We start from the raw sequence: 26,952 nt of genomic DNA, 5'->3' as shown, positions 1-26,952 counted from the left end.
TTAAAATTTTGGTTACAGTGATATCTGGGGATGGAGGAGACAAGACGTTTTGATCATACTCGGTTAATTGTAGCAGTGCATGTGCAGTATTTAGGTTAGGTTGACGAAAAGTGAAACGAAAAGACGAATACTGCTCTTTTGTTATTTTTTCCTGTGACGCGAGACCCGTTAGCTCGTTACTATACGTTTTGCCTCGTTGCCGTCAAATCCTCCATCCACTTCTCGTGGTATTCTTCAAACTAGATCACAACACTGCGTATTCATCTAAAAATTTGCTGCCCTTGATTCGCTTGATTTTTCTCAAAACTTTCACAACCCATGCAGGAAACAATAACACCCATTTCGCACGCATCTGCGTTGGCCAATCGCTTGCAAAACTCTCAATCCTTTCCACAGATTCGATCGCAACTTGCTATAAACTGCACATAGTATCGTGGAAACAGATCTGTGAAGAATAGAAAAAATAACTTGAAGAATGTTTAATTTACATCGAGATGCAGACGCTTATTTATAAATTATGAGCAACTTGTAATCCTATTATCGTCATTAGTACGTAGCAGCTGATTATAAGAATCACTTAATCTAATTTAGTATAATTGCAAGAAGCGTCACGCCCACAAACAGTACATCTAATTGCAATAAACACTTGGAACGTATTACAGAGTATTTACCTTACATTCGAACAGAAAGAAAAATCTGCTTTTGCCACCCAATTAGCTTTGATGTTTATGGCCATTCAGTTTATAGATTAATTTGAGACATTTCTCTGAACCGCTCTGTTCCCTGAATTTATTCCCCATCGGTAGAAAAACACGGAGAGTCATGTTGCTTGCAGCAGTTGCAGCTGCTCACAGTATATAAACAGTCTCCTCGTCCAAAACAATCAAGACATTGCTGGTTATTTGATTGCATTCTTCGGAAAAATTATTTTCTTCTCAATATATCGTCAATGTTTCATTTCTGCAAATGCATCAATTTTGTAACTTTCACTGCAAATACATTGAAATATATTCGGAACGCCTGATGTAGCGATAAGCTTCTCGTATATCGGTTCGTTAAATTTTTTTCACTGTCTAAAGTACCTTTTCCAATTAGCTATAGTGTACATACATACCTTGTGCATATAGAAAATAACTTCTTTTACAACTACTGCCATAAGTCAGTCTTTTATGTAACTTTTCATTCTTTTATACATAAGAGAAATCAAATTCGACGAAAAAATTTATAACCTTACTGGCCGTCAACATTCCACAAATTATAGTGATTAATGATTTACCCGATGATCCATTGTACGAAAATCAACAAATGTTCGAAGAATGGTACATTTAGGTACCCTGATGGCAATTATGGAAGAGCACGATTTTGACAATGATGCCATTGAAACTGATTCGCTCGAGTTCGAGGTAACCTCTAGACTGTACCAAGCGTGTCACAGATAACTGAATGTATACTATGCAAGAATCTTTATTTTCACTTCGACTCTCTAGAAAAATTCGATCCATTTTACGTTTCAGGCCACCCAATTATCATCATGTCCAAAAAAACTGGACCTCAGCAAATCCGGACTTACCAGGATTCCAGAAAGCGCGTTAGCATTCAAGGCGATCGAAGAGTTGGCGCTCTCGCAAAACCACATAACCTCCTCGGACAACAATTTTGAAATTTTGCAGAGGTAAGTCGGTAATTATTTATTACTGATAAGTTGAAATACTCATTGCACTTGAATAAAAACAATTGTGAGACTGTAATACGATGGATAAATAATCAAAAGTGGTTGTTTGTTAAAAGGTTTCCACGACTAAGCTCGATACACTTAGAGAGCAATTGTCTGAGGGTAGTCCCACTGGAATTACTGGATTTAGCAGGATTAACTTATCTCAATTTCTCTGACAACAAAATTGAGGTTATACCAGCCGAGATCTGTCTTCTCGTTAAGTATGTATGCTTTTGGAATGTTTTGTTTATTTTTTCTGCCCCCTCCTCTCTGTCTCATGTTCTATTTAGAGGTGGAAGGTTTTTTAAAAGGTGCAGTTTTAAGAACAATTAAGGAAGACGGAGATTGCGCAAAGTTCTCGAAAACTGCTTTCCCCTGGCCGGAAATGAGGATGCCAAAGCCCCGTGGAAGGAGAGGAACTACGCTCTGAGCACAATACTTGCTACAGGCTAGCGCACAAACGCGTATAAACACACTCGCACACATCCACATACTTCAGCAACACCTATACAATGAAACAATGATCCCTTCAACTATAGTATCGCTGGTAATTAATGCTGAACGAAAAGTTCGATAAATCGACCCAGAAATTCCTGCGTTTGCTATATAAATGCGGATGAATGAGAGAATAATTTAGGAAGATATTTTATTGGCTCGGTAGAGTTTAAGTGGGCTGCGGTAAATTGTCGATGCATAAGAACCGGGCCGAGACTATCACATAGAACGGTCGAGGCATTAGTACTACTATGGTTTCACTTTGTCTACATGCATATAATACAAAGAAACATACGCCGTGAGCGGCAGGTAATTTCTATTCTGTTACATCAGAGTGGTCAGCCAAGCCATCCTTGCTTGCCTTCCCCTTTCTTTCTTCTCCACCAACACGAGGAAAAGCCGGCACATCACCGCAAAACCCAACTCCAACAGTCCAGCTCTCTTCTTATTCTTACTTAGTTCACCAAAGCACTTCCTCGTGCGTGCATCTTTTATATCTTACCTTCTCGATGTAACATGATTTAACAGAAGCCCCTATCCTCTCGTTTATTCTTCACTGCACTTATCGTTGGCTACGAATATTATTTAAATATGAGAAAAGATTTATAATAACTATAAGCCAACATTTATTTATTGTAGATATGTGCTATATAGTCTCAGTGTATTGGTTTTTAACAGTGAATTTATGGATTGTTTTGATTTTTAAACTTGGAATAATGGATGTAGTGAGTAATAATTATTTATAGGGTTCAATAGTCATATAGTATTGGAATACAATCCTTTTTTTTGTTCTCTCAAAAATTCAAAAGGCTTGGTCAGTAAGTCAGAACTGGGCGTTGCAAATAGTTTTCTCTGTAATTCACAACTTTCTACTTAACTGAACATCCTGTGGGCGGTGCATCTGACCAGGTTCAGTGAATCCTATTTTCTACTATAAAGCGCATGTTACGATATATTTTCCATCGACATGTGTGCAATTATGCCATTCACGTTTGGCAATACACTTCTAGATTTCCCTTTTTGCATTTATTCCTTGAGACAACTTAATCTGATATTCAGTTAATATTTAATTAAATAAATGTTGTAAAATGCTCCAAGTATAAGTAAAATAATATATTAATAATCTTATTTATGGTTTTTCTAGTCTGACAGAATTAATACTGGATCGTAATGGGATCAAGGAACTACCAAATGAGATATATAGATTAAGGAAATTAAGGAATATTTCCGCTGCAGGGAATCACCTGAGCAACTTACCATCAACTCTCAATATGAGAGCACTTGCTCTTACGGTAAGTTACCCAACGATATTACCTCTTTATCTTCTCTTTAGAAAAGATAAGTAATATTTTCTAATTATTGCCTTTTCACTGCAATAATCGAATTGTTAATTGCTAAAAAGAAATTATTATTGGAATTCTGATGTCCCAGCTTGCGCCGGGAACTACAAAAAATTAGTTCATAGACTCATCAATTGTTCCCCTCCACGGAAATCTTTAGTAAAAGGCGAAAGATTTATACGTGTATTGAAGGGAAACCAGAGTGACGAGACACAGAACTCAGCCACCTTTAGTAGAATCCTAGTATAAATTTTACTTGCGAGAAACGCTATCGCCAAACGCCGCCTAGCGGTTGAATCGATGAGCTACAAATAGCGAAGCCACTTCCTTATACTTCAGATCCTTCTAATTTTACCTTTGCCGCGCACTTTACAATACCGCTCTCTTTAGCTACATTATTTAGTATTAAATTTTTAATTAATGAGTTATAATAACAAAAATTGAAACAAATTAATCCACTTAAAATATTATTATTATAATTTACAGGAAGTTCTATCTAAAGGGGATCATGGAAAATCGTACAAGGATGAAAAGAGTAATCAGAACAATTTGCACAAAATTAATTTGAGAAATAATCAATTGAAAGGAAATATAATTCTTGGAAATTATGGGGTTAGTGAAAAATGTACAGTGGTATTTATAAAAGAACTTGATTTTACGATGCTTCAGCTTGAATTAAGTTCAAGTTTCATTTATGAATACCAGCATTAAAAAAGTTTATTTAAAAAAGAGTAGAATAATTAATAAATTTACAATTTTGCGCATAAACAGAACCTGACTCATTTGGACGTGAGCGAGAATAGTATCGAGAAGTTGGATATTGGAGCTTTGCACGAATTAAAAAGTGTTCGCTGTGCAAGAAACTTATTGACTGAGCTTACATTATGTGGAAGAAACCTTGTTTCCCTAATAGCTGGAAACAATAGTAAGAATTAAATTATTATTCATTTAATTATTACACGATTGAAATTATCGTCACATAAAATAATTTTACATTTTTGTAGAACTAAAAAAGTTAACTATCGAGCCAATACCAATCAATCTGGAGCATCTTGACATCTCATAGTAAGTAAATATCAATTAATGAATTACAGTAAATTATATAGTTAAAAAAAAAATAACGTGATTTCAGTAACAATTTGGACACTCTACCAGAATGGACACCAGATTTACCAGTATTACGAGCTCTATTTGCATCTCATAATGCATTAACGGCCCTTCCTGACCGGTTGCTCACTCAGCCCTCAAGACTGGAGGTTTTACATTTGCCTCACAACAGGCTTCAAGCACTACCACCACCGAGAAGGCCGTTAAACATCGTCCATTTAACTCTTCAAGGCAATGCATTAACAGCTCTGCCTGGTAGTTTCTTCGTCAACACAGAAAAGTGAGATTGACAATAAGCACTAATCAGTATAATCTATAAATACAAAGAAAAACAAAGCAACGACAATTCAATCACTTATTGCGATAGATTTAACGATAAAGATCACAATAGCTTATCTAAAAGCCTAGAAAAAGTAATTGTTCCAGATCTCTTATGTCGCTTTCACCTTGGAGCGGAATCGTTAATGCGTCCCTTTCACTTTTACATTAGGATGAAAGTTTTAAATCTTTCCAACAATCGATTGTCCGAACTGCCCTACTGCAGCGAGATCAACAAGAATCGCCAAAGCGTTCATTCACTGGAAAAACTTTACTTGACTGCCAATTGTTTGACCAATACTGCTTTGGACGCGTTGGCTAAATTTACCTCCCTAAGGGTACTTCATATCGCTTACAATGTACTCGATACTCTTCCCGAAAGGTAAATTATCTTCTAAATCTCCTTGTTTGTACATTTTACCACATAGACATTATCATTATCAACTTATCTCAATCTTCCATTATATTCACAGCTGCATCGCATCTTGGGCAGATCTTGAGGAGCTGGTGCTATCTGGTAACAGATTGCAGTATTTACCTGATAACGTGGCCAATTTGAACCATTTGCGTGTTCTACGAGTGCACTCCAATAGACTCTTGACCTGTCCTATGTTTAATAAAATGACGTCATTAAAGGTAATTTATATTCTTTAAGCTATTTTTCATTTCTTTTGTATAGATATTGTTTACTGAATTATAATTTTCATTTACTATCTATCTCTTTAAAAAGGTTCTGGATTTGGCGCATAATCAATTGGACAGGATAAATTTGGCTAGTCTGGTACCAGCTCAGCTCCAATTCCTAGATATCTCCTGTAACAGCAGGCTTCACGTGGACCCAAGACAATTTCAAGTTTATAGGTCTCATAGACAAATATCCTTGGTAGATGTATCTGGTCAAAACAGACCCAGTCTGCCATCTCATCCTCATCAGCAGGAGGAGGCTGTGAGTCCTGAGAGGAGTGGAGAACAGCCTTGGAGACTAGGATTTTCAGAAACTGCGGGTAGCAGGGAAAAGTAAGAGTGAAGGAATCTAAAAATTATAGACAAAAAATTGCAGAAATTAATATGATAACTCTGGTTGTAGATTGTACATTTCTCAAGTTCGAATGCCAACCTTTTGCAACGTGGAAGGACTCTTTGGTATTTTTGATGGTGGTTCTAACCAGGAAGCCCCTGGGGCTCTGCAAGAAATGATCCCACGAATTTTGTTAGAGGAAAGAACTATCAGGGAGACATCTAAGGAATATCTGAAGTATACATTGCTCTCTGCCCACAGAGAGCTCAAGGACAAAGGCCAGAAATATGGAATAGATGCAACTTTGGTCCACATTGCAAAGCTCGCTGGAGCACAGAATTATCCAAGATCCACGGCTAGGTACAGCTTGAAAGTTGCCACTTCCGGTGATGCTAAAGCAGTGCTCTGTAGGGCTGCTGGTCCCTTGATATTGGCACCAGCCAAGAAGGTCAGCATGAAGAATCAATTAGGCAATGCTGCCATGTTTCCACTCGTGGTCCCAGATCCCATTGCTGAGGAGGTGATCTTAGAGGATGACGATGAATTTGTTATAATAGCAAATAGGAGATTGTGGGAGGTGCTGAGTGTGCAGGAGGCTGTACGAGAGGCGAGGGCTGAGGCGAGTCCTGTTTTGGCTGCTAAAAGGCTTCAAGATCTGGCACAGGCTTATGGAGCAGAGGACAATATCAGTGTAATGGTTATTAGACTTGCAGGACCCTCTACTGGTACTTCCAGTGGTAACCTAGATCAACTCATCAAGGAACTGAGAAGTGCAGTTGGAAAAACTCAAGGTAATCTGAAGGGCACAATTTGCTCCTGTCCTTGTTGCATTCCACCGTCAGTTCACAAGCCACCAGGTCCTTGCTGCTGCCACGCCAACGACGGTTACTACTTGAACGGTGTTCTAAAGAATATAGTGAATAGGTCAAAGAGAATGAATCACACTAATGGGGCAGGAAGGAGGTTTCTAAAAATGTCAAAGAACCCAGTTCAAGAGAGCGAAAGTCCACCGTACAGGGACGATCGTAGCTCTCCGAGTGGTCAATCAGATCAAGCCAGCGACAGTACATTTAAATCTAGACATCCTTCCGGTAGGCTCTGGACAGGAAGTGCAGCCTCCAGAGCCACAAACAGCAAAGAAAATGGGACGAAGAAAGTAAATGATATAACTGTTGTATAATTTTATTAATAAGAGTTTAAAATTATGGATACATCAATAATAATAAAACTATTGCAGGATCAAGGATCAGGATCGTACGCTGAAGCGGAAGACGCAGTCTCGGAGCGTTCTCAGGGTCTCAGCGAGGAACAGTTCCGTTGTTGGGAGTACATGCTGGAGCAGAACACTCAATTACTGTTTGACAAAGAATTGGACACCCTTACGAGGGCACCTTTGCGCAGAGGTCAGTCAAGGTCGACGCCCCAACTGGCAGCCAACCTGCCATTCCTCTCCTCTAAGAGGTTCGGCAGTGCCAGATCCTTCAATCCTGCACTTCCACGAGCTCCTGTCGTTAGGTTCGGCAGTGGCAGGAGATTGCTAAACGGTGGACCGAACGCTGCATATTTTGGGAGCCTTCAAAGACTGATGCCTTACAACCTTGAGTACGATTTTGCTGTGATTCAAGAACGATCTGGCCTTGACTCTCTGGAACAGGATGCCAGCAGGATGCAGCAATACTGGGGAGTTGCTACGACTGAACTTTGACAACAGATTCTCCATCCCCTAAAATCTCCATTAGATTTAAATAATTAGGTAAACAAAGTTCAAAATTCTTTTCTTCCATGGACATTTAATTTCTCTTTTTTTATTCTTGACACTTCATAACTAATTGATGGCTATGCTCTTTGTAATAGATTCTGTTTACAGTTTTTGTTATCTTTTATATCCTACTTGCGTAGGACACGTGATTACTTTGCGACTGCGCAATTCTGCGGAACGAGCAGTGTAATTGTGTTAGTATTCAGCATTGATAAATCAACGCACGCTACTCAGTCCAATGCACATCTGTCGCTCACTCAAGTTCAAGGCCACGCGATACAATCATGTACAATATTCATCACACTGATAGGAAAATAGAATGATTTCTGTGGATTAAAATACGATAATGTATTTTCAATACTTTGTAAGAGTAGTATAAATATTTGTATATATAGTATATGAAAACTGTGAACTGTAAATAGGTTAAAATAATTCTTGAAATCTTTTTAGACTTTAAGTAAAATATATATTTTTTCACAAGTATCTTTTATTGCTTGATAAATAAATCGTACGATGTTTCTTAGTTAACAGTAAATAGTTGTTCGATTAAGGATATAATAGTACTTTGTGCAAGAGATGCTGAAGTGTATTATCTATGTTTTCTCGGTTTCCTTAGCCAGTCGAATTCGATAAGTGTCTTATCTTATTTGTCAGCCAACACTACACCAGTACAGTTTCTTATGTGTAATTGAAGTCACAGTTTACATTTCTTAAACAGCTGCTTGTCATTTTCTACATAAAGATCAGATTAGCTCAATTTTCGAAAAATTACAAGAGTATAATTTTAAAGAAACTTATTTGCATGGTTCACTTGATATAAACAACAACGGAATAAAATGAAAAAAAATTTCAATTTCGAAAATTTAAAACACATAAGAAATTTTTAAAATATTAATATCAGATTATTTCATTTTTATTTCTATAATCGTGATGGCGCTTAATTCAATAATGCTTATCCTCTATGTTATTATGTGCTTAAAGTTGCGTAAACGTGTCACGACTCACGATACAGTGGTAGCACGTGCAACAAACACATGTGATTGAGCAGTCTTCTCGAGGTAGTCGAATTTCCCACGCAAACACAGCAAATGTATAATTATATTAATTGACGATTCATTCAACGAGCAACAAAGTTGTTTCGTTGAACTATGACGCAACAAGTGAAGCAAATAAACAGTACGATTAAGTTGTAAGCTATTATGATCGATCGCCATTGTTTGAATCTCAGAAACAAAATGTTTTTTAAGAAGAAATACAAATGATTTATACATGAATATGATCTTGACGGAATAAATATTACGTCATAAATGACCAATTCTGTACAATGAAATGAAATTGTATACGCGGATTAATAGAAAATGCAATTGAAACTACCGCGAGCTAAAGAGGTTAGTTGAGAAAATTGGCATAAGCAAGCGCGCATAAGTATGCTTTTATAACAGTGTAAATTGGAATTTGAAGAGGAGGGAGGTAAGTGGGAGAGAACGCGTAAAATGACGGAGAATGAGAGAGGTGTGGGTGGGAATATTTATACTGATCACTGATGATGTGTATAGCAAAGTGGTGTGAGGTTCAAAGGTTTGTTTAGAACGTGACAACACGTCACTCCTTCTCGGGGTGCGAGAGACAGGCATAAACCAGTTCCAAGTGTTCCAACTCAGTGCTCACACAGACCTCAGTCACCATCGACAACTAATTCGTGCTACGTGCTCAATCCAGGTTTCAATTTTCTCCGATTAGAAAACAGTAGCAATAAGTTTTGCGTCCGTTACTACGCGCATAAGTTGTTCCTCCTCTTATTCTTTTAGTTACTCCATCGCAAACTGCTTTTAAAAAGTTAATCACAGTGAAATCAAAAATGCCGTCTTGCACGCTTCACGATAAATCCTGCCTTAGAATTGTTTCGCGCTTTGCTAGATAACAACGTGAACGTCAATGCCGGACAGAGTGCAGCATTTTTAAAAATCGCCAAGCAGTACAGGATAATTATTCGTCTACATCATTTTATACGCCCGTTTTCTCCGTAAGCATTTAACACTTTTTGTGCCTTACGAACATACTTCAATCACTTATTTTAAAAATATTGCAAGTCGGCTTTTATGCTTTTGCTTTTGTTTTTCAACTTAGTGCAACGACAATGGTTACCATATAATTTAATAGCAGACAAAACTGCATATCGGTAAGAGTGAGTAAAATATGAACGTTCATTGGATTGGAAAGTTTCGTTAATTTGAATTTCTAACAGTTGAGCGATGGTGACTACTGGATGCAAACTTATGCACTCTCTCTATATTGCAAGGTTATGTAAGTAAATATGAGAGGAAAAAGGGGGACACACACTACACAGTAAATCGTTGGCGAGTGTATTAATTTCAAGATTGACATCTGATTGTTCGATCTATGAAGTAATCGAAGGAATTAATCTAGTTTGTTGAATCCATTTTGATGAAAAATCTCAAATTTTTAGGTAGTAAAGGACTTAGTACAATGATAAATATAAAGAATGCTATTGGTCGAAGATAATTCCTTCTACAAATTCGACCAATAATATTCTTGGGTTTAATATTCTGTTCCTCATTTTTTCTTCGTGTGAGAGAAACTGCAGATATAAAATGTCTCGTCAGCAGTGGACTTTGTACGTATTTCTGTTACGCTTTCAAACGCAAATATAGTTACAGACTCGAAATTTCCTTTGCAGAAACAGAAAAATGTTTATTTGTAATACTAACATCACACTAATTCAATAAAACTATATACTTCTTAGTTTTATGTTTTAGCCTTATGAGAAACCTAGTGTTTTTTAAGGTAAAACTTCTCAAGGTTTTCATAGAATGCACTCTGTAAAAATAGAAAAATAATAAGTAAACTGTTAAGGCGATTACAGGAAAAAATTTGAAGGAGCAATCTTAAGGATACACGCTTTACTATGCACGTTAGAAACAATGTAATTTTTCCAAACCATTTTCAACAACTATGTAGCATGTTTTTGATTTTTTTCGTGATTGAAATGATTTGTGCAAAATGCTAATGGTTATAAAAAGGAAAGCTACTATCCTAAAAAAATATATGTATCAAATATATGTAATAAACCAGGAAGGACTATTTGAGTTCTTTGCATAACAGCATTGGGGCCAATTTTGTCCAATGAAAACAAGTTAAGTCTTAAAAAGCAAAGTCGGACAACAAACTATTGACTGTCATCCAAACAAAACACAGCTAACAGTACTTTAAACACAAAGATGCTATTTTTGATATACCACTTATATACATATCGAACTTTTGAGGGGAGCTCCAGGAAAATTTTTCAAAATTAGTTTGCCTGCAAAAGGAAAAAATAGAACAATAATTTAAGCGATATCCAAGTAGTTATGGTTTATCTAATACTTATCATTATCAAAGAGATATTTCCCGGAAATAATATAGGGACATTTGACTAGTGCGCATAATTGAATAGATACCACAATGAAGTTAACTAGAATCATCAAATGACCAATAAGTCATTTCAGCATAAAGCTTAGAACTAGTCCACTTAATCAATTTAGTGTAAAGTATCCATTAAACCTGTCAACTTATGGATTTAAACAAGTTATGATTACTATTAATTCTTTAAATGTTTGTTGCTCCCCTTCCTATCTTCCTTTTAACCATATTAAAGGTGAATATTTTTTAACAAGTACTTCCGGTCATACGACGATCATACGATCGAGCTGGTGCCCTTTTCATGAGGCTAAAACTGGCGGCCAATCTAAAGTGAACTACGAAATTTTTTAATAGGACTGTAGACGCTAAATTTTAAAAAAATGTATATGGCCGAAAATATTATTGATAAAGGTTTAACAATTTCTAGAAAAGTTTACAGTGGTCTGTTCTATGTTTACATAAATATTTGTTAAAAGTCTTATCAAATGTATAACCTATAAATGGAAAAGAATTCTAAGATGAAATTTACCACAGAGGCTTATAACAATGAATTATTAGAACATTAAAGTAAAAGTGCGCGAAGTAATGCTCCATAAATTGTTTAGACAAGAAAGCTTCAATAAATTTCATGGGGTCTTTATTAGGAAGATTTGTGTACAATTTCACCCCGCAATCCATTTGCATTTAACATTATGTATTTTACAAAGATTTTTATAAAATATTTATTCAAACAAATAGTTTATTATCTTGCATTTTTGCTTCACTAATCACATTTACAGATGATTATAAACGTTCCTATAAATCATTATAAATACCGTTCTAAAAAAATCGTTCAAATTTTAGGATATGTACTGTCGAAACAAGTACATTCTAGGAAGATATACATTTCTTTTTCAAATATAGCGTATACACTCCCATTCAAAAGTTTCTTAGTTAGGTTTGGCAGCCAACTTCGGTTCATGTTCTTTTAGCAATAATCTTCGATCATATTAATTCGATTATATATATTGTTAACTTCAGTTCACTGAATGTTTCTTATAAATTATAAATAACTTCGCAAAAAGAATCGCTTCTTTCTTTTAGTCTTATTACTAAGAAACCTGTTATAAAAATCTTTTATATTTACACACAATGACGCGTTCATACATTTTAAATTAATATTCGAATCGAATTGTTTAGTCTACATCGATTCGATTTTCTCCATTCCGATAAATTGGTGACATAATTTTCGTGCTTTCACGAAGGTATGTACAGTGCAGATTGATACAACTTCATTGTTGTTGTTGGTACTGTAACTTGCAATGCAAGTAGAATTAGAGTAATGAAGTGGGGGGATAGAGGGAAGGAAATAATTATTACGCTTGCAGTATACGGTTATTAATTTTGGTTGATCATGTTTTATACATGTATATAGTAAACTAGTAAACGTGTATTAAATTCTAATGCAGCGCTCCCAAGTCCCAAGTGCGCAAGTGTACAGCGTAGTAGCAAGTAGTAGTATTCGAGAAGGTAGTGGTAATAGAAGGACCATATCCATGGTACCTTCACAAACAAACACTAGTTGATTATTAAATGCTGACTGCATTGTCTGCTCTTCTTCACTGCGACGACTGCGACACTCAGACAGTCAGTAGTCAGTTCAGTATCCGTTCAAATCAGTATGATCAGTGTACCGTTACACGCCAGCTAGAAAAGTTGTGTCTTTTGTGCTGCTGTCGTAAAACCCTAGTCACCAATTATGCCTAGCTACAAAAAAAACGTAGAACATGTGCTTTGGGCATTTGTTAAATAGCACAGACTTTTGTAAGAGGTGATCCAAGCTGCCAAATATTTAACAGAGATTCTCTGAAGACATCACCAACATATAGTATACTTGGCCATTATAATATAGGTATACTTGCCACAAAATTTTCTTAGTAGCTCGAAAATTCCTCGTTTCATTGTTATTACTCATATTCAAGAAACTTTTAAACTTGTTAATTTAACTTCCATCAAAATAAGTACTCTTTTAAATCGGTCAATACGATTATTTTCTTCTTCACTGAATCATAACTGTATATAACCACATTTTTTTACCATTTTTATCAATACAACGACGACTTTAAAACAATTTTGAAGAGGTAATATTAAATCACTGAAAGTTTTATCGATTGATATAACGTCATAGTAAATAGGAATTTCCGGAGTTTTTCCATGCCTATGGTATTTTTTCTTTTACTTCGTGATTTCTTTATTCACAATGACAAAAATTGCTGCTATAATTTTTAAACTGCTCTATGTAAAAACATCAACTCTGCACAGAACTTTTATTGATTTTAAGAGTCATAGGTTAATAAGAGTGATATACTGTAGGAACAGGGTTTTTTTACATGAAATATTAATTAATATAAGCAGAATCTACTTTATTTTTTATATCTATGGCACATTATTTAATATAAATCAAAAATGCTTTCTTGAAAATGAGATTAATGCATAATGGATGCATTTACCTTGCAAGTGTTTTTCTAGGTTTATATTCATATTGCTTTCATAGAGTTATTTCGAATACAAAGTTTAATTATCTATTGACTGAAAATTAAATTTGGAAAGTTTCAAGCCATCAAGTTTTAGACAAACCTGTTGTTATTTTTCAACTGTAAGGAAACTGTATTCGTTTAAGTTTTGTATATAATAATTGTGTATAGATCATTTGTTGTGTAATTAATGGTAGACACAAATCAAGATTAGTACCTTATTACAGAATATTAGCTGATGTGTATTGAACACAAGTTGAAAAACAAAATCAAAGCGAAATATAGAGAAAGAAAAGAAATTTAGTAATATGCAGCGGATGTGGTTTGTAGAGACAAGTGAGGAGAAAAGCCAGGAGTTAGCAACAACATCTACCGACAATTTCAAAAGCATAGCAAGTCAGTGTACATCCAACATGAGGGGCTCTAAGAGAGATTGGATTTTTAGAGTTGAGGTAATTTACAAAATTATTATTATGTTTATATATTATTTCTAATAATATTTAGTTCTACAGCACAAGTTTTTCTTTTATAGGCTCCAAAAGTAGAAAAAAATGAGGTACTCTATGTGGTAGGAAATTTACCTGAATTGGGTTCCTGGAATCACAGCCAAGCAATACAACTTACTCAAGAACATAGCAGCTCGGATTCCCCTGTGCTTTATGACAGTAACAGCAGTAAAGAATATTTGGAGGACGAATCTGATAATTTACTTTATAATTCAAAGGAGTAAGTTTATATTGATTTTCGCTTATATTTAAGTTTTTGTTTATTTCATACTTCAATGCATGGAAAGATACGAGCACTCAAAGTATAATATAATTGCTTTAAATACTTCATAATGTATTACTTACTTTTTTGTAACATTTAATCACAACAATTTTTAGAAGTGGACAACTTTTCTCTGAAAAAGTAGAGCTACCTACTGATATTGATATTGAATATCGCTACTTTGTAGCTGTCATTTGTCAACCAAATGGTACAAAAGCTACTGCAAAAACTTTAATTATCAGAAGATGGGAAACACATCTGACACCACGTATAATTAAGAGAAGTAGTGAGTATTTTAAAAAACTATCTGTATTAATCTTACCTATCACTGATTTTCTAATATAACATAAATTTGGCAGCTCCTAGTAATTTTAGCAATGATTCTTTACCGGATCCTGAAAAATTTGGATATTATAATGGTTATTGCAAAATTGAGCTCGGATGGCTTACTGATGAAACTGTGATACAATTTAAATTATTTAACAATCCGATTAAGCTATGGAAAAACCGTCTACAAAATAAGAAAGTTTATATTAAGGTACCAGAAATTATATAATATATTGCAGATATAATAAAAAATTACATGATTATATATAATAAATATATTTTATTATAGATGACACCAGTAAATTTAGTTAGGCACAATTCACTGGAGCTTCCACAATTTGGCAGCGAATGTGTTGATGATAGTCTTTCAATGGACACTCAAGATCTGGTGGACCAACCTGCCTTCAGCATTACAGAAATAGCTGTAAGCCAAGAATTACTTGTTAACCACAAATGCATAAACCATTTAACTAATCAATGTATTTTTTCTAGGTAATGAATGATGAGGAGGATCGTTTCAAGCTGCAGGAACAGTTTGGCCGGGCCTATAACGAAGACGAATTTATGATCTTCAATGTTGCTGTCCAATACCCAGAGACTATTGTAAGCTGTTACATAATTTAACTGGAAAATATTGCAATAATTGATAAAAAGTGAAAAGTCCATAGATACATATCTTTGTGAAAAAACCATGACTTAATATTTATTGCTTGCTTTTTTTATGTGCTTTCTTAAGCTTTTATCTGTCAAAATCTTGTTTTTGTATTTCCAAAATCTACTCAACAAAGGGAAAATGCAAAAATTGTCTAATTCATATTTCATCGGCACCAATTTAGATTAATCGGCCTGAAAAAATCGATAAAGACGAAATGGAGAGTGAAATTGTCGGTTTGGCAGAGCAATAAGTAATGAGTTGATGGTAATTCACAATTAGGCAGTACAAGTATTGACCATACCATGTGCGTTTTCAGTAGACCACGAGTAGGCTGGCCACTTCTTCTCACACGACTTTGTCGAATTATTTGGTAAAAGATAATTAAACTTGTTCAGCAGCTATTGCCCTCCTTGGAAACCAGCAACGATGTCCAATGAAATACAATGGGCCGAATACCTCGAAGACAGCCACCCTCTTGTACTAAGCAAGAACTCTGGTGCAATTGATGATGCTAACATGCAATCTGATGTGACGATGTTAAGCATCGCCTACTACTTTACGTCTGTGTCACATGACGTCGCACAGAGATATGATGGTTTTGATTGTCGTTTGTCCTATCACTCCCATCCTTGGCTTAATCTCTCGTAAGTCTATCTGTTATTGTTCTTCACAAATACTCAATTTTAGTGATTGCCTTTATGGTAAATATTTTAAAATTCATAGCTAAACCATTAACCATTTTTGATTCCTGTTATAAGTCCGTACTATTGAGATTTTATGCCATAATGAAATAGAACTATTTGCACGAGACTGATTTACGGGAGTTGTAGCCATTCCTGAGCTCTCCTAAAACTTTGCGATATCAACGCTATCACATCTCATCCATCTGTGTGCGTCAAAAATGGTGAGGCTCCCATTAATCCTATTTCCTTTTTAAGACACGTACGACAAAAATTTTCTAGCTCTGACCAACTCTACTGTACCGTGGTATCGCTGCGCGGCTAATGCCAGAATAAGCTGTCCGAATCCGATTTTAAGAGCATTGCAGAACATTCAATATCGAAATTTAATAATTAATGATCGGCAGGTGTTGCGGGCTACGCGTCAGCAGGCAGTGTACAGCCTTTGGCAATTATTGGCCTGGTTCATTGCTAGATAATGTAGGAAATAAATTATATACACGTATATGTGTGTATGTACATACATATGTAAATTGGAGATTGTCTCACTCTTTTTCTGTTATTTTTGTCTTATTAAATTTATTGCTCTTATCTACCGACACATTTCACTTCTTTAATATTTCTCTTTTTCGAGCTGATAAAATTGCATTTAAACTCTATAACCGCCAAGGTGTGGGAAAATTGTAGTTTAATTCCTACAACCGTTTATGATCAAGGATTTTTTGTGATTAAATATTCCAAATTAACTATATTGGCCTAATGCTATAATGTTTTCTCTGTAACCAAATTTCAAATTGGATCAATTAAGTAAAGTATATAAGTACATCCCAGAGTCCAAATATCCTTGATCATTATATCTTTGTACTTTTTAAGCAAGCATCATAGTGGATGATTTACCAAGCTTTCTGAAGCAAGATTTTTGGTGTTGTTGATTACTACTGCTTATGTAAAAATCCTAATAAAACTTCATTTTCAGGCTTATTTAGTGGACTACTACGTGTACAGTTCAAGATGTTTTCCTGGTGAACCGCCAAGTCACATAGGTTTCAGTTATATTTTACCCAGTACCTTACAAGCTAGTGTTGGGCTTCTAACAGTACCCATTACTAGTACTAAACATAGGCCTATAGGTAAGCATCGACTTCAACGAATGTTTCAACAATCATAGATTAACTTGTTATCTATTGCAGGGCAATTAACAGTTGAATATGTAGCAATAAAACCTATTCCGGATCAGATATGGGACATGAGTATCTCTTACACCAAGCATTGGGAGCAAAGATGGTCGGGTCTAGATGTTGGGCATAGAGGATTAGGCACGTCATTCAAATTTGAAACTAAAAAGTAAGAAAATGTTCCTTACTAAATTTTAGGCATAAAGTTGCAAGGTTCATTTAATTTTAATTTTCAGAGCATTATAACTTTTACTTAAAATTTAACGAATTTATGTAAAATTTAATATTCACGGGCTATTTTTGAGAAAGCTTAATAGATTAAAAAAATAAAATGTTTAGATTAGTTTTAATTTTCAAATAAGGGAAAAAAATGCTTTTTGATCATTTTAAATTTAGCCAGTTTTGCAATTAGACATTTTGTTTAGTTATTATACTTATGTTCCTCAATTTACGATTTACTTTTTTTTACTAATAGATTAGTAATGAGATTTTAATTTGCCTAAAACAAGTCCACATAAAACGGATGCTCCGCGTAAATTGAGGAACAGGTATTGTCAAAATTTTATTATAATCTAAACTTTATGAAACAGTTGCGCCAACGTTCGTGAGAATACAATCGCCTCGTTGAAAACAGCCTCTCACCATGGTGCTGACATGGTTGAATTTGATGTACAGCTGTCTAAAGATCTCGTTCCGGTTATTTACCATGACTTTTACGTATCTATTTCCTTAAAACGTAAAAAGCAAATAGAAGCAATGGATATGTTGGAAATTCCCGTTAAGGATCTCACTTTAGAGCAACTACATTTACTCAAGGTACATAATTTAAGTACAACACATATACTCTTTTCACTCCTTCAATAAGCATGTAGATATAAGATTGTTTTTTATTTTTTATTCATATAATTATTTTATCATTTTTCTTTATTTAATTCTAATAATATAATACATAAAGGAATACAACTATGATTGAACTTGCAGGTAAATTTAAGGCGAATATCTCCAAATTACATAATTTTTCAGCCATACATTAATATACTGATAGCTATTGGTACGAAACAGCTTATAAAATAATGCTTTGCGAAATAACAAGTTTTGCTTTTTATGTGGATTTTAATAAAACGGACATGATATTGATATTAACAATAGACTGCGTCATGTGTCGATAAGAATCGAACGAAGTTACATTATTCTATTTAAATGACATGCCTATTCGTATTTGTGTTTTTAAATATTCTACAGGATTATTATTATCCGGGAGACTCTTTGGGTAAGGTGCTGCATTTCGTTGATAGAGCTGAACAGGGGGTTAATCAACCGGTGAGCCTTCATAACGCTTGCACCGCCTACTTGCCACTGAAGTTTTTACATTTTTATATCACTTAAGTTATTTAAGCAATTTGCTTGCATGTTTGTTAAAAATAAATTCAGATTATAAATGCATTTATTCGATAAAATCTAATATCTCACGTAAATAATCCGAGTCACAACTATTTCATAACGTATTTGGGTTATACGTGTTCAAAATCTAATATTAATATTATCTAAAGTGATTATCAAAATATGTCATTTTGTAACATATTGCAGCATTTATCATACATATTTTAACATTTGTTTCCAGTTTTGTGATAGAATTTTCACCTGATTGAATAGGCAAAAATAAAATCCATCAGGCCGATTTGTCTAAAGAATTTTTGAGGATTGAAAATTAATATACAAGACTCATCTATTATAATTAAATTGAGTACTGATCATCGACATTGTTATGCACTATTGTTAAATCTAATATTCATTTCATCTTATGAAGGACATGTAGTGACGTTTTTACTGCCTCAAGGAAACTTGTATCTTTTCTGCTTCGACATAGTATGACATTGCAAATTTTGTCTGTGAAAGTTTTCTATGCTGTATTCAATAAGCTAATTACAAGAATAAAATCGATACTGTTAATCGATTTCTATAAAAGTATTTGAAATATCATTATAGGTTTATCATGTCGCGGAAGGTAGGGAGAAGAATCCAAGATTTTTTGATGAAGATCTCGAGGATCATCAACCTTTTCCCACGCTTCAAACAGTATTGCAAGAATTGGAGCAACATGTTGGATGCAACATTGAAGTTAAATGGACGATGCAATTGAAGGTTTATTGATTATAATTAAAAAGTTAATATTTTTATTTGAAAGAGATAACTAATACTATATTTTTATTTTTATTTTGCTTAGGATGGAACCTTCGAGCTTAATCATCCTTTTGATCTAAATCTTTATCTGGATATTATAGTTAAAGTTGTGCTAGAAAATGGTGGGAATCGAAAAATCGTTTTCTCCTGCTTCAATCCGGATATCTGCGCCATGATACGCTTAAAACAAAATAAGTATCCAGTTGTATTTCTAACTCAAGGGGTTACCTCCAAATATCCTACATATCATGACCCGCGATGTCAATCCTTGCCAATGGCCATGAGGCATGCGCTTACCGCAGATATTTTAGGGATCAATGTTCATACTGAAGATATATTAAGAGATCCGTCCCAAGTAAAACTCATCAGGGACGCAGGTCTCATTATTTTCTGTTGGGGTGATGATAATAATGATAAAGAAACGATACAATACTTGAAAAAACTAGGATTACATGCTGTTATATATGACAAGTATGCTTTATTTCTATTTTCCCGTTTTACTCATTTTGTACGCATGCACTGTAATTATATTCATATTTGTAGAATCGATGAATACAATCAGAAAGGAGTGAAAGAAAGTATTTTCTTAGTCGATGCTAGAGAAAGTCAGAAGGCTTTGATAGCCCTAGCACAGTGTAATCAAGCCTGCAATCAGTCGATTCCTCTGGTTCCTGAAACTCTAACCGTTGAACAGGTAAAAAAGTACTTACGTATGTCTTGGTTCAGGCTGACGGATGTAATTATAAATTTTATTATTTCAGGATTATTACTCAAATTTAGGGAAACCTTGCAATAAGGTTTCCACAGCATCAACAGCTTCACTTCTAGGAAAATTAACAGATAATGTTGAAGGTGACAGCGAGTATCCAGTGTCGTCAATAAAACTCCCAAATTCCTGTGATATAGAAGAAAGTAGAGAAATAACCGAGATGACAAAAGATTTTAGTGTTTGTGCTAAATCCTTTGGCCATCCGATTAAAAGCAAAAGCATTCCCAATCTCGCACGTGAATCGAAAAATTTGTCTGATGTATGCGTAGACGATGACTCCGCGAAAGATTGCCTTTGATGTTTTTGTGTTCTCTCATTATTTTGACCTGGAGAGCTTTAAAAAATATTATAACAAGCAGGAAAAAGAGTTAAGATGAATAGGATAATTCAGGTTTTTTATATACTGCTGTTAGTAAGTGTTCTAGGAAGGAATAATAAACCATGCCTTTGTAAAATATCATTTCTTTTATCAAGGATTTATAATTTTATGTTTTATTTGGATACTAAAGAAATTATTTTGCAAGATTATGAATTGTTCTTATTGAATTTCTGACATTGTACATATTTATTAGAAAGAGTACACGACTTTAATCAATAATTAATTAGTAGTTTTAATAGAGTCGAAATTTTGGTATCTTGTGAAACTTGTTTTTAGTACAAATATATTCAAGTATAGCATTATTTATTCTACAAAGAGTATTCGTCTTACCTATTCCTTCTTTGACTAGCTTTTATATTAATGTTAATTACTATATCTAAAGAATGGAAAAACTTGAAAAGAATATTTGTAGAATATTTGGAAGAAATGTCAGCTCTATCAAGTAGATAACATTTACATATTTCCATTATACGTACTAAGGTTTTCTGCTACATTAGAAATACTGGAAGTTTTGACAATGCTTTCAGGAGCGTGTGAAATGTAAGGAGATTCTATTTTTGAAGAAAGATTACAAGATACTTTTAATAAATTTAGTCCACGAAGAATTCTTTAAATAATGTTATTATAATAACACTTGCTCTATTGATATAACAATTTCTTAAAATATCTAAGTTTGCTTAAATACATTGTCAAAGCATGCCATTGTGGTGTATGGTAAATAATGCCTAATAATTGGCTTTATAAAGCATTGTTGTAAGAGTATCGGTTTTTTCAAAATTTTAAATAGAGAAGATAATTTAGAGTATTGTATTGTATTGATAGTAAGTGTTGAGGGATTAGATCGATTGTATCAATCGTTGAGATTTTGGCTATGTACAGAGTAATTGCTGATGGTTTTAGTAAAATCTCAGCTATTAAAATATGATTTAAACGAATAGATTGTTATTTTCTTCTCTGTCTCTTTAAAAGCTACAAACTACCATTATAATTTCAATTCTTCATGGGTAAAAGTTATTTAATAAACTTTCTGCACATTTTTACACATAAAATTCTTTTATACTTATAATGTGTATGTAAAGTGTAAGTTAAAATTTCTCATAGAGCACAATTGTCTAAAAGGTGATTAAAAGACTGAGCTTCAGTTTCTGTTAGTCAAAAGATGACAAAATTCATATATCTTATTGATAATATATCTTTAAAATGATTTTCTTAAGGTTTCCTTTATCTTGTATTGACAGAATTAAATGGGAAATATTAGCGGCGGAAGCATTTGTAAAGTCGAGTATGTAATAGCAGGTCTGTAAGATCTATGTTTATAAGATAACCAGAGAAAATTTTGTTTTGTTTAATAACCAATAATATAATTGTAAGATTTTTTGAGGTTTAATCACGTTAGTACAGGCTTTCTAAAATTCTGTAAAAGAGAAATTTAGAACTACAATGAAATTACGAAATGGATACTTCGCCACGTAAATTTTTAAGGCTTACTTTTACTTTTTCTTTGTGTCCTAAAGAAATTTATGGTTGTTATATTAGGTTTCGTTGTGCACTTTGGACTGGAAGAAAATAGTGTTTCGGATTTTTCAAAGAATTTATATGTAGATACTTTTTATTTGTTCTAAGAATAACAGTATGGAGGCCTGTTAATTTACACATTTCTATAAATTAAAAACAAAAACATTTTCCACGTACTTACTAGCTAGTTGCCTAAAAATTGCGCAGAATCTATCTGTAAATTTGAATAAAATATATCTGCAAAAGAATATATTTGGGGTATTTAGTTATTAATTTGTTAAATCTTAATATTAAATTAAAGAAATTACTTGTTTTGTTTGACTCAAAAGCTAAACAGATATACAGGAAGTAATTATCCTTCCACGCAACAGCAATAATTTATCGAAATCTAAAAGTGTTTATTCTTGAAAATTTAAATTCCTTAAAAATCATAAACCATGTATCAATCATAATTTCATTTAATTCAATAAGATTAAATATATTAAAAATTAAATACCTTAAAATGTGTGTATTCTATAGCAAAATACCACTAAAATTAATAGATCAATTATGGGGATCTTTGTAGTCAATCTGCTATCAACTTTCCAGAAATGTTATTTTTTAATTATTCTAAATGCATAAATAAATTATAGCTTCTATATATCATTATTCAGGTTGAAATTGATCATTAGTATCTAAGATTAAACACTTGCTTAAATATGTATTAACATTATGATATTTCAACTTGACTGTTCAAGCAACTACTTGTAAACTTAAAGGCAAATTCTATCCCGAGTTACGGTACTTTTTCCAGGTAAAAAGCACCTGCATACAAAAGGGTCTAGTCTCCCTTTGCAAATACGAAAAACGCAAACCATGTTATGACTATGTAGCTCAAACATTTTATGATAGCCATAAATCTCTGTAAGACCCAAAGGGGTAAAATTAAATTAGGCCTTAGCAATTTACGTGACAAACTATCCCTTCTTGGAATTCCCCCAGTTCTGGGTTTTCCCTTCGAAGAATCTTAATATGTCACAAACAATGTGATTGGGTCGCTCAAAATTTTACCTTTGCGTTATTGGTTCATAAGACCAAAATATATCCCCCTCTAACACCTCTAAAAATAAGGGCCCTGCTATATATAACTGATTGTACTGGCACTCTCGCCCTTAGTGCTTTCTCACGTTTTTCTTTGACAAGATCGCTGCTACCGTACGTTACGTTTTTCGCATAAGACGTTGAATTTATATTTTCAAATATTTCATTAATCACAACATAAACGACTATTAGTCTTGAAGTGCTTTGTGGGAGATTACTTCCTTCGGAACTTTTGTGTTATAAGTTTGTAAGACGATAGACTGTTTTTCGGAGCAAATATTTAAATTTTCGAAGGTTGTAATTGAAAGACTTTGATTTTGTATTTATTATACAATATTGTTTTTTTTAATTTCGATTTCATTTTAATCTCCAATAATGACTGAAATTGAAGGTAGTGCAACTATAATGGATTTACCTAGTGAAATTATTTATTATATATTAGAATGTGACAACATTTCAATGACCGATGTGGTGAAGCTTAAAAGAACCTGTAAGAAAATGAATGAAATCATCCGCGAAGGAAATAGTCTATGCAAGAAAAAATGCTTTAAAGCGTAAGTTTAAAGATAAATAGAATTTTTATAATGCATGCATGTAATTAGACATATCTCAAAAATTGAAACCGGAAATAAATTTTATTCGATATTAAAAAAGTTTTTTTTCGGCTACGGCCGAAAATTATTTTTTATAGATGGCCCTGGATGAAAAAGTGCTGCGAGCTTTACTGTAAAAATAATAGTGAATCGATTAAAGACTGGAATAAATGTATAGAGTACTACAAGAATTTTTACAATCTCTTTAAGGAGTATGTACCACCGGTATGTTTAAATTAAATTGAATTTTTACGTGAAAGCTGTATATTTTCGGTTCTTAATAAGAATATTATTTTTCTTCAATACTTTCTGATTAAGATTGAACTAATTATTGTGTCTTTTAATCTAAAAGTTAAAATTTTTAGATTTATACTATTAGAGTTAAAAACAAAAAGAATGAAAAATTTGACAATTTCTATAATTATAAAATTGATGGGGTTTTGGATCTGTCAGCTATAATTTATATTCTAAAAATTTTAAATTCGAAAAAAATAGGATCCCAGTGACCTTGAAATATAGGATATAATACAACATATTTTATTATTATCATATAGGGATTCCTTTAGGCTTATCAGTGTATTTCTATCTTTCTTCAATTTAATCTTTAATGCTTATCGTTAAATCCGCGCTTATCTATGAAGAAACCGATAGTATATAGATGCGTCGATATATTTACACAAAGATTTTCAGAATGTAAAAAAAAATTAAACAAGATGTTATTAAAAAAAATTGATATTATTTATATATTGGTGGCTAAACCATGCGTTTGTAACTTTTTAAGTTCATACTCTAGTGCACACTTTGAATATACTCCAATGTATACGCTGTTTATTCATTTATTAAATTTATACTTAAATAATATATTATTTTCAGGAGGAATACACTATCGCGCACAGTAAGTCGCCCTTACCAGGAAAACTAGATTTGGAGGTGTTATATAAGTTTGAAGACTTAATCTATACAATTCAGGATGCATCACCTATGGCAGTTTACCTCATTAGTCGCAAGCTTTCCCTAAGTTATCAGCATTGTAAACCTAAGTAAGTTCAATAATGATTAGCTCATATAAATCTTAATTCATTTATTTATTTTTTATTAGAAATAATGAAATTCAATAACTTACTATAAAAAATACTGCTGGTTTATGTGTTTCTGTATGTTTTACTCATAGTTATAGTATTTGATTCATTTTCTCTATACATTTTACTCATCATCAAATTCAAACTAATTTCTAATTTTGTATTAAATTTATTCCTTACAGTCTCTGGGGAAAACAAGATAATTCTACACTGGGCCGCATCTGCCAAGTTACAGAACATATTATAACACCCCACATATCAAAATTATGGAGAAATTTTGTGGAACTACCTCCAGCAAAGCAGCTTCCAGAAGAGTGTGGATTTTTGGCACTACAGTTAATAGAAGCACGTGTATGTGTACCATTGTATAAATTTAGAGAGAAATTCGATATAATTGCAGAAGAAACAAAATCGAGATTAAACGAATTAAGGCCGGATCACCCGATATTTTCAACTGCAGAGGAAACTTTTGAAATTTGGAAGAACACTATTGTTGATAATCAATGGAGTGATCGTGATAGTCAAATAATCTTGGATTTATTGTGCAAGATTTTCTTTGAAAAAGTTGAAAATCAAAGCCAAAAAGATATTTACAACAATCCTTTAAAATTAGCCATATATCTGGAAGGGGCAGCAAGAAGACTGGGGATTCGCTGCAAGAATATTATACATAATTATCTTTTGAAAAAGATGGAAAGATGCAGAGAATCTTGTATTAATTGTGTCAATAATAGTCGTGCTTTTAATATAAAGGTAAGCTTCAATTATCAAAAATGAAAAGAAATAGTTGACTCAAACCAAAATTTATTTAATTGTTTTTTCTTTTTAATTTAGGATTTACCTAACTGTAAGAGTGCTTTAAGAAAAGAAATCGATCAGACTACGAGTCTTCCAGAATATGAAACAAAAAAAAAATTTTTGTTAGAACAAATTAACCTTATAGAAATGCCTCATGATACAAATGACATGTTAGAATTAGCCAAGGTATATATAATTTTGAAAATGATTGAATGGTCTGCAAAACCATTTCAAAATGAAATGGAGTCTCTTGCACTCAGCCAAAATATATGTTTAAGGATTCAGGATCGGTTATATTTTTGTTTAGCCTTGTTACTTAACACTCAGAAACGACATTAGAGACCTAGAAAATATAAGTTAGTACTTATGAATAATTTGTTTCAATTGTACAATTTTAATTGACTCCTTTAAAAAGTTTTGTTACTTGTTTGTAAATCTATAATTGTCTTAGATTTTTGTAAATAATATTAAAGTATTCAAAAGACTTCTCATAGAACTTGTAATGTAAAATATTTTAACTTTAAAAGTTATTTGTTGTATATATTATCTTGTTTAAAAAATTTTTAAGTGTAAATACTTTAGATTTATAAAGTAAGTAGAGTACAGTGTAATGTACAGATAGATACTAATAATAGGTGTATCAAAATCTAAAAATTTATAGTAATAATTGTTGAATAAAATACAAATTATTAAATTCAACTGTTGTCGCAATATTTACAAACACTTTTGATAAGAGATGCTAGAATTTTCTTTACCCACTATTGACTCCAAGAATTTCTGATGCACCGATGGCAATTTTTTCTCTATCGGTAATATACCGAAGCAGAGCAAACACCTTGTTTAAAAAGAAAATGCAAACAGCAGTTAAAATTAATTATAATGTATGAAGTATGGAAAACGTTAGTTTATTTAAAAGCATACTAATAGATAACAAATATATAGCAGTACGCTCTCAATTGTTTTATGATTTGAAAATTGGCACAGTTTATTTTATAATTCAAAAAACGTTCATCAAAATCTCACTTGGAATAACGATGATAAAGATTAAGATTTTTTGTTTGAGGTGATTTCAAGAAGGACAACGAAGATCCGTATGGTGTACTTTTTTCAATACGCTTTGTACGCGGCTACAATGTACTACGAACTGACAAATTTCTGATAAAGAGAGCTCGCGCATCTTTTATTCACGGTCTATTCACGGAAATCCCCAAGACAAGTCATTGCGGGCTTCGCGTTCCAGCACGTTCACGCTTTTGCGTATACGTGTGC

At 33.2% G+C, this 26,952-nt stretch overlaps 3 protein-coding genes and 1 non-coding gene across 9 annotated transcripts; 3 read left to right on the top strand and 1 right to left on the bottom strand.

The window, feature by feature from the left end:
* Positions 1-208: 208 nt before the first annotated feature.
* Phlpp (PH domain leucine-rich repeat protein phosphatase) lies at positions 209-10,514 on the top strand. 3 transcript variants are annotated; one of them, XM_066741667.1, is made up of 16 exons: positions 209-227; positions 1,201-1,403; positions 1,515-1,672; positions 1,789-1,935; positions 3,354-3,501; positions 4,036-4,161; positions 4,321-4,474; positions 4,554-4,614; positions 4,682-4,936; positions 5,147-5,356; positions 5,448-5,610; positions 5,705-5,991; positions 6,062-7,148; positions 7,230-9,774; positions 9,879-9,930; positions 9,997-10,514. In XM_066741667.1, exons 2-14 carry the CDS (start codon positions 1,317-1,319, stop codon positions 7,695-7,697), a joined length of 3,351 nt encoding a protein of 1,116 aa, XP_066597764.1. In that variant the 5' UTR covers positions 209-227; positions 1,201-1,316; the 3' UTR covers positions 7,698-9,774; positions 9,879-9,930; positions 9,997-10,514. The 3 variants fall into 3 exon arrangements, with proteins under 3 accessions (XP_066597764.1, XP_066597765.1, XP_066597766.1); XM_066741668.1 differs by lacking the exons at positions 9,879-9,930; positions 9,997-10,514 and having other exon boundaries at positions 7,230-7,395; positions 7,508-7,674; XM_066741669.1 differs by lacking the exons at positions 209-227; positions 1,201-1,403; positions 1,515-1,672; positions 1,789-1,935 and adding an exon at positions 2,684-2,934.
* On the bottom strand, positions 3,634-3,755 carry LOC136782405 (U5 spliceosomal RNA). Its single transcript, XR_010824122.1, has one exon. It is a non-coding gene; the product is annotated as a U5 spliceosomal RNA (small nuclear RNA).
* LOC136782317 (glycerophosphocholine phosphodiesterase GPCPD1) lies at positions 9,334-20,765 on the top strand. Of its 4 annotated transcripts, none has more exons than XM_066741673.1 (15): positions 9,334-9,470; positions 14,015-14,136; positions 14,217-14,410; positions 14,569-14,738; positions 14,812-14,990; positions 15,069-15,203; positions 15,272-15,382; positions 17,091-17,244; positions 17,305-17,458; positions 17,880-18,105; positions 18,532-18,609; positions 19,276-19,431; positions 19,514-19,941; positions 20,014-20,164; positions 20,232-20,765. In XM_066741673.1, exons 2-15 carry the CDS (start codon positions 14,098-14,100, stop codon positions 20,535-20,537), a joined length of 2,481 nt encoding a protein of 826 aa, XP_066597770.1. In that variant the 5' UTR covers positions 9,334-9,470; positions 14,015-14,097; the 3' UTR covers positions 20,538-20,765. The 4 variants fall into 4 exon arrangements, with proteins under 4 accessions (XP_066597770.1, XP_066597767.1, XP_066597769.1 ...); XM_066741670.1 differs by lacking the exon at positions 9,334-9,470 and adding an exon at positions 12,499-13,062 and having other exon boundaries at positions 13,912-14,136; XM_066741672.1 differs by lacking the exon at positions 9,334-9,470 and adding an exon at positions 12,501-13,062.
* A 305-nt stretch (positions 20,766-21,070) lies between these two features.
* On the top strand, positions 21,071-26,297 carry LOC136782319 (uncharacterized). Its single transcript, XM_066741674.1, has 5 exons — positions 21,071-23,767; positions 23,905-24,031; positions 24,680-24,846; positions 25,068-25,638; positions 25,720-26,297. The coding sequence occupies exons 1-5, from the start codon at positions 23,589-23,591 to the stop codon at positions 26,020-26,022; spliced, it is 1,347 nt and encodes a 448-aa protein (XP_066597771.1). The 5' UTR covers positions 21,071-23,588; the 3' UTR covers positions 26,023-26,297.
* The last annotated feature ends 655 nt before the right edge of the window (positions 26,298-26,952 follow it).

This window comes from Prorops nasuta, unplaced genomic scaffold, assembly GCF_024137725.1.
Source record: "Prorops nasuta isolate Cenicafe-Biocafe unplaced genomic scaffold, Cenicafe_Pnas_1.2 PNAS00025, whole genome shotgun sequence".
Lineage (NCBI taxonomy): Eukaryota > Metazoa > Arthropoda > Insecta > Hymenoptera > Bethylidae > Prorops > Prorops nasuta.
Note: the sequence above shows the minus strand (reverse complement) of the source record. Positions and strands in the feature narration are given on the sequence as shown.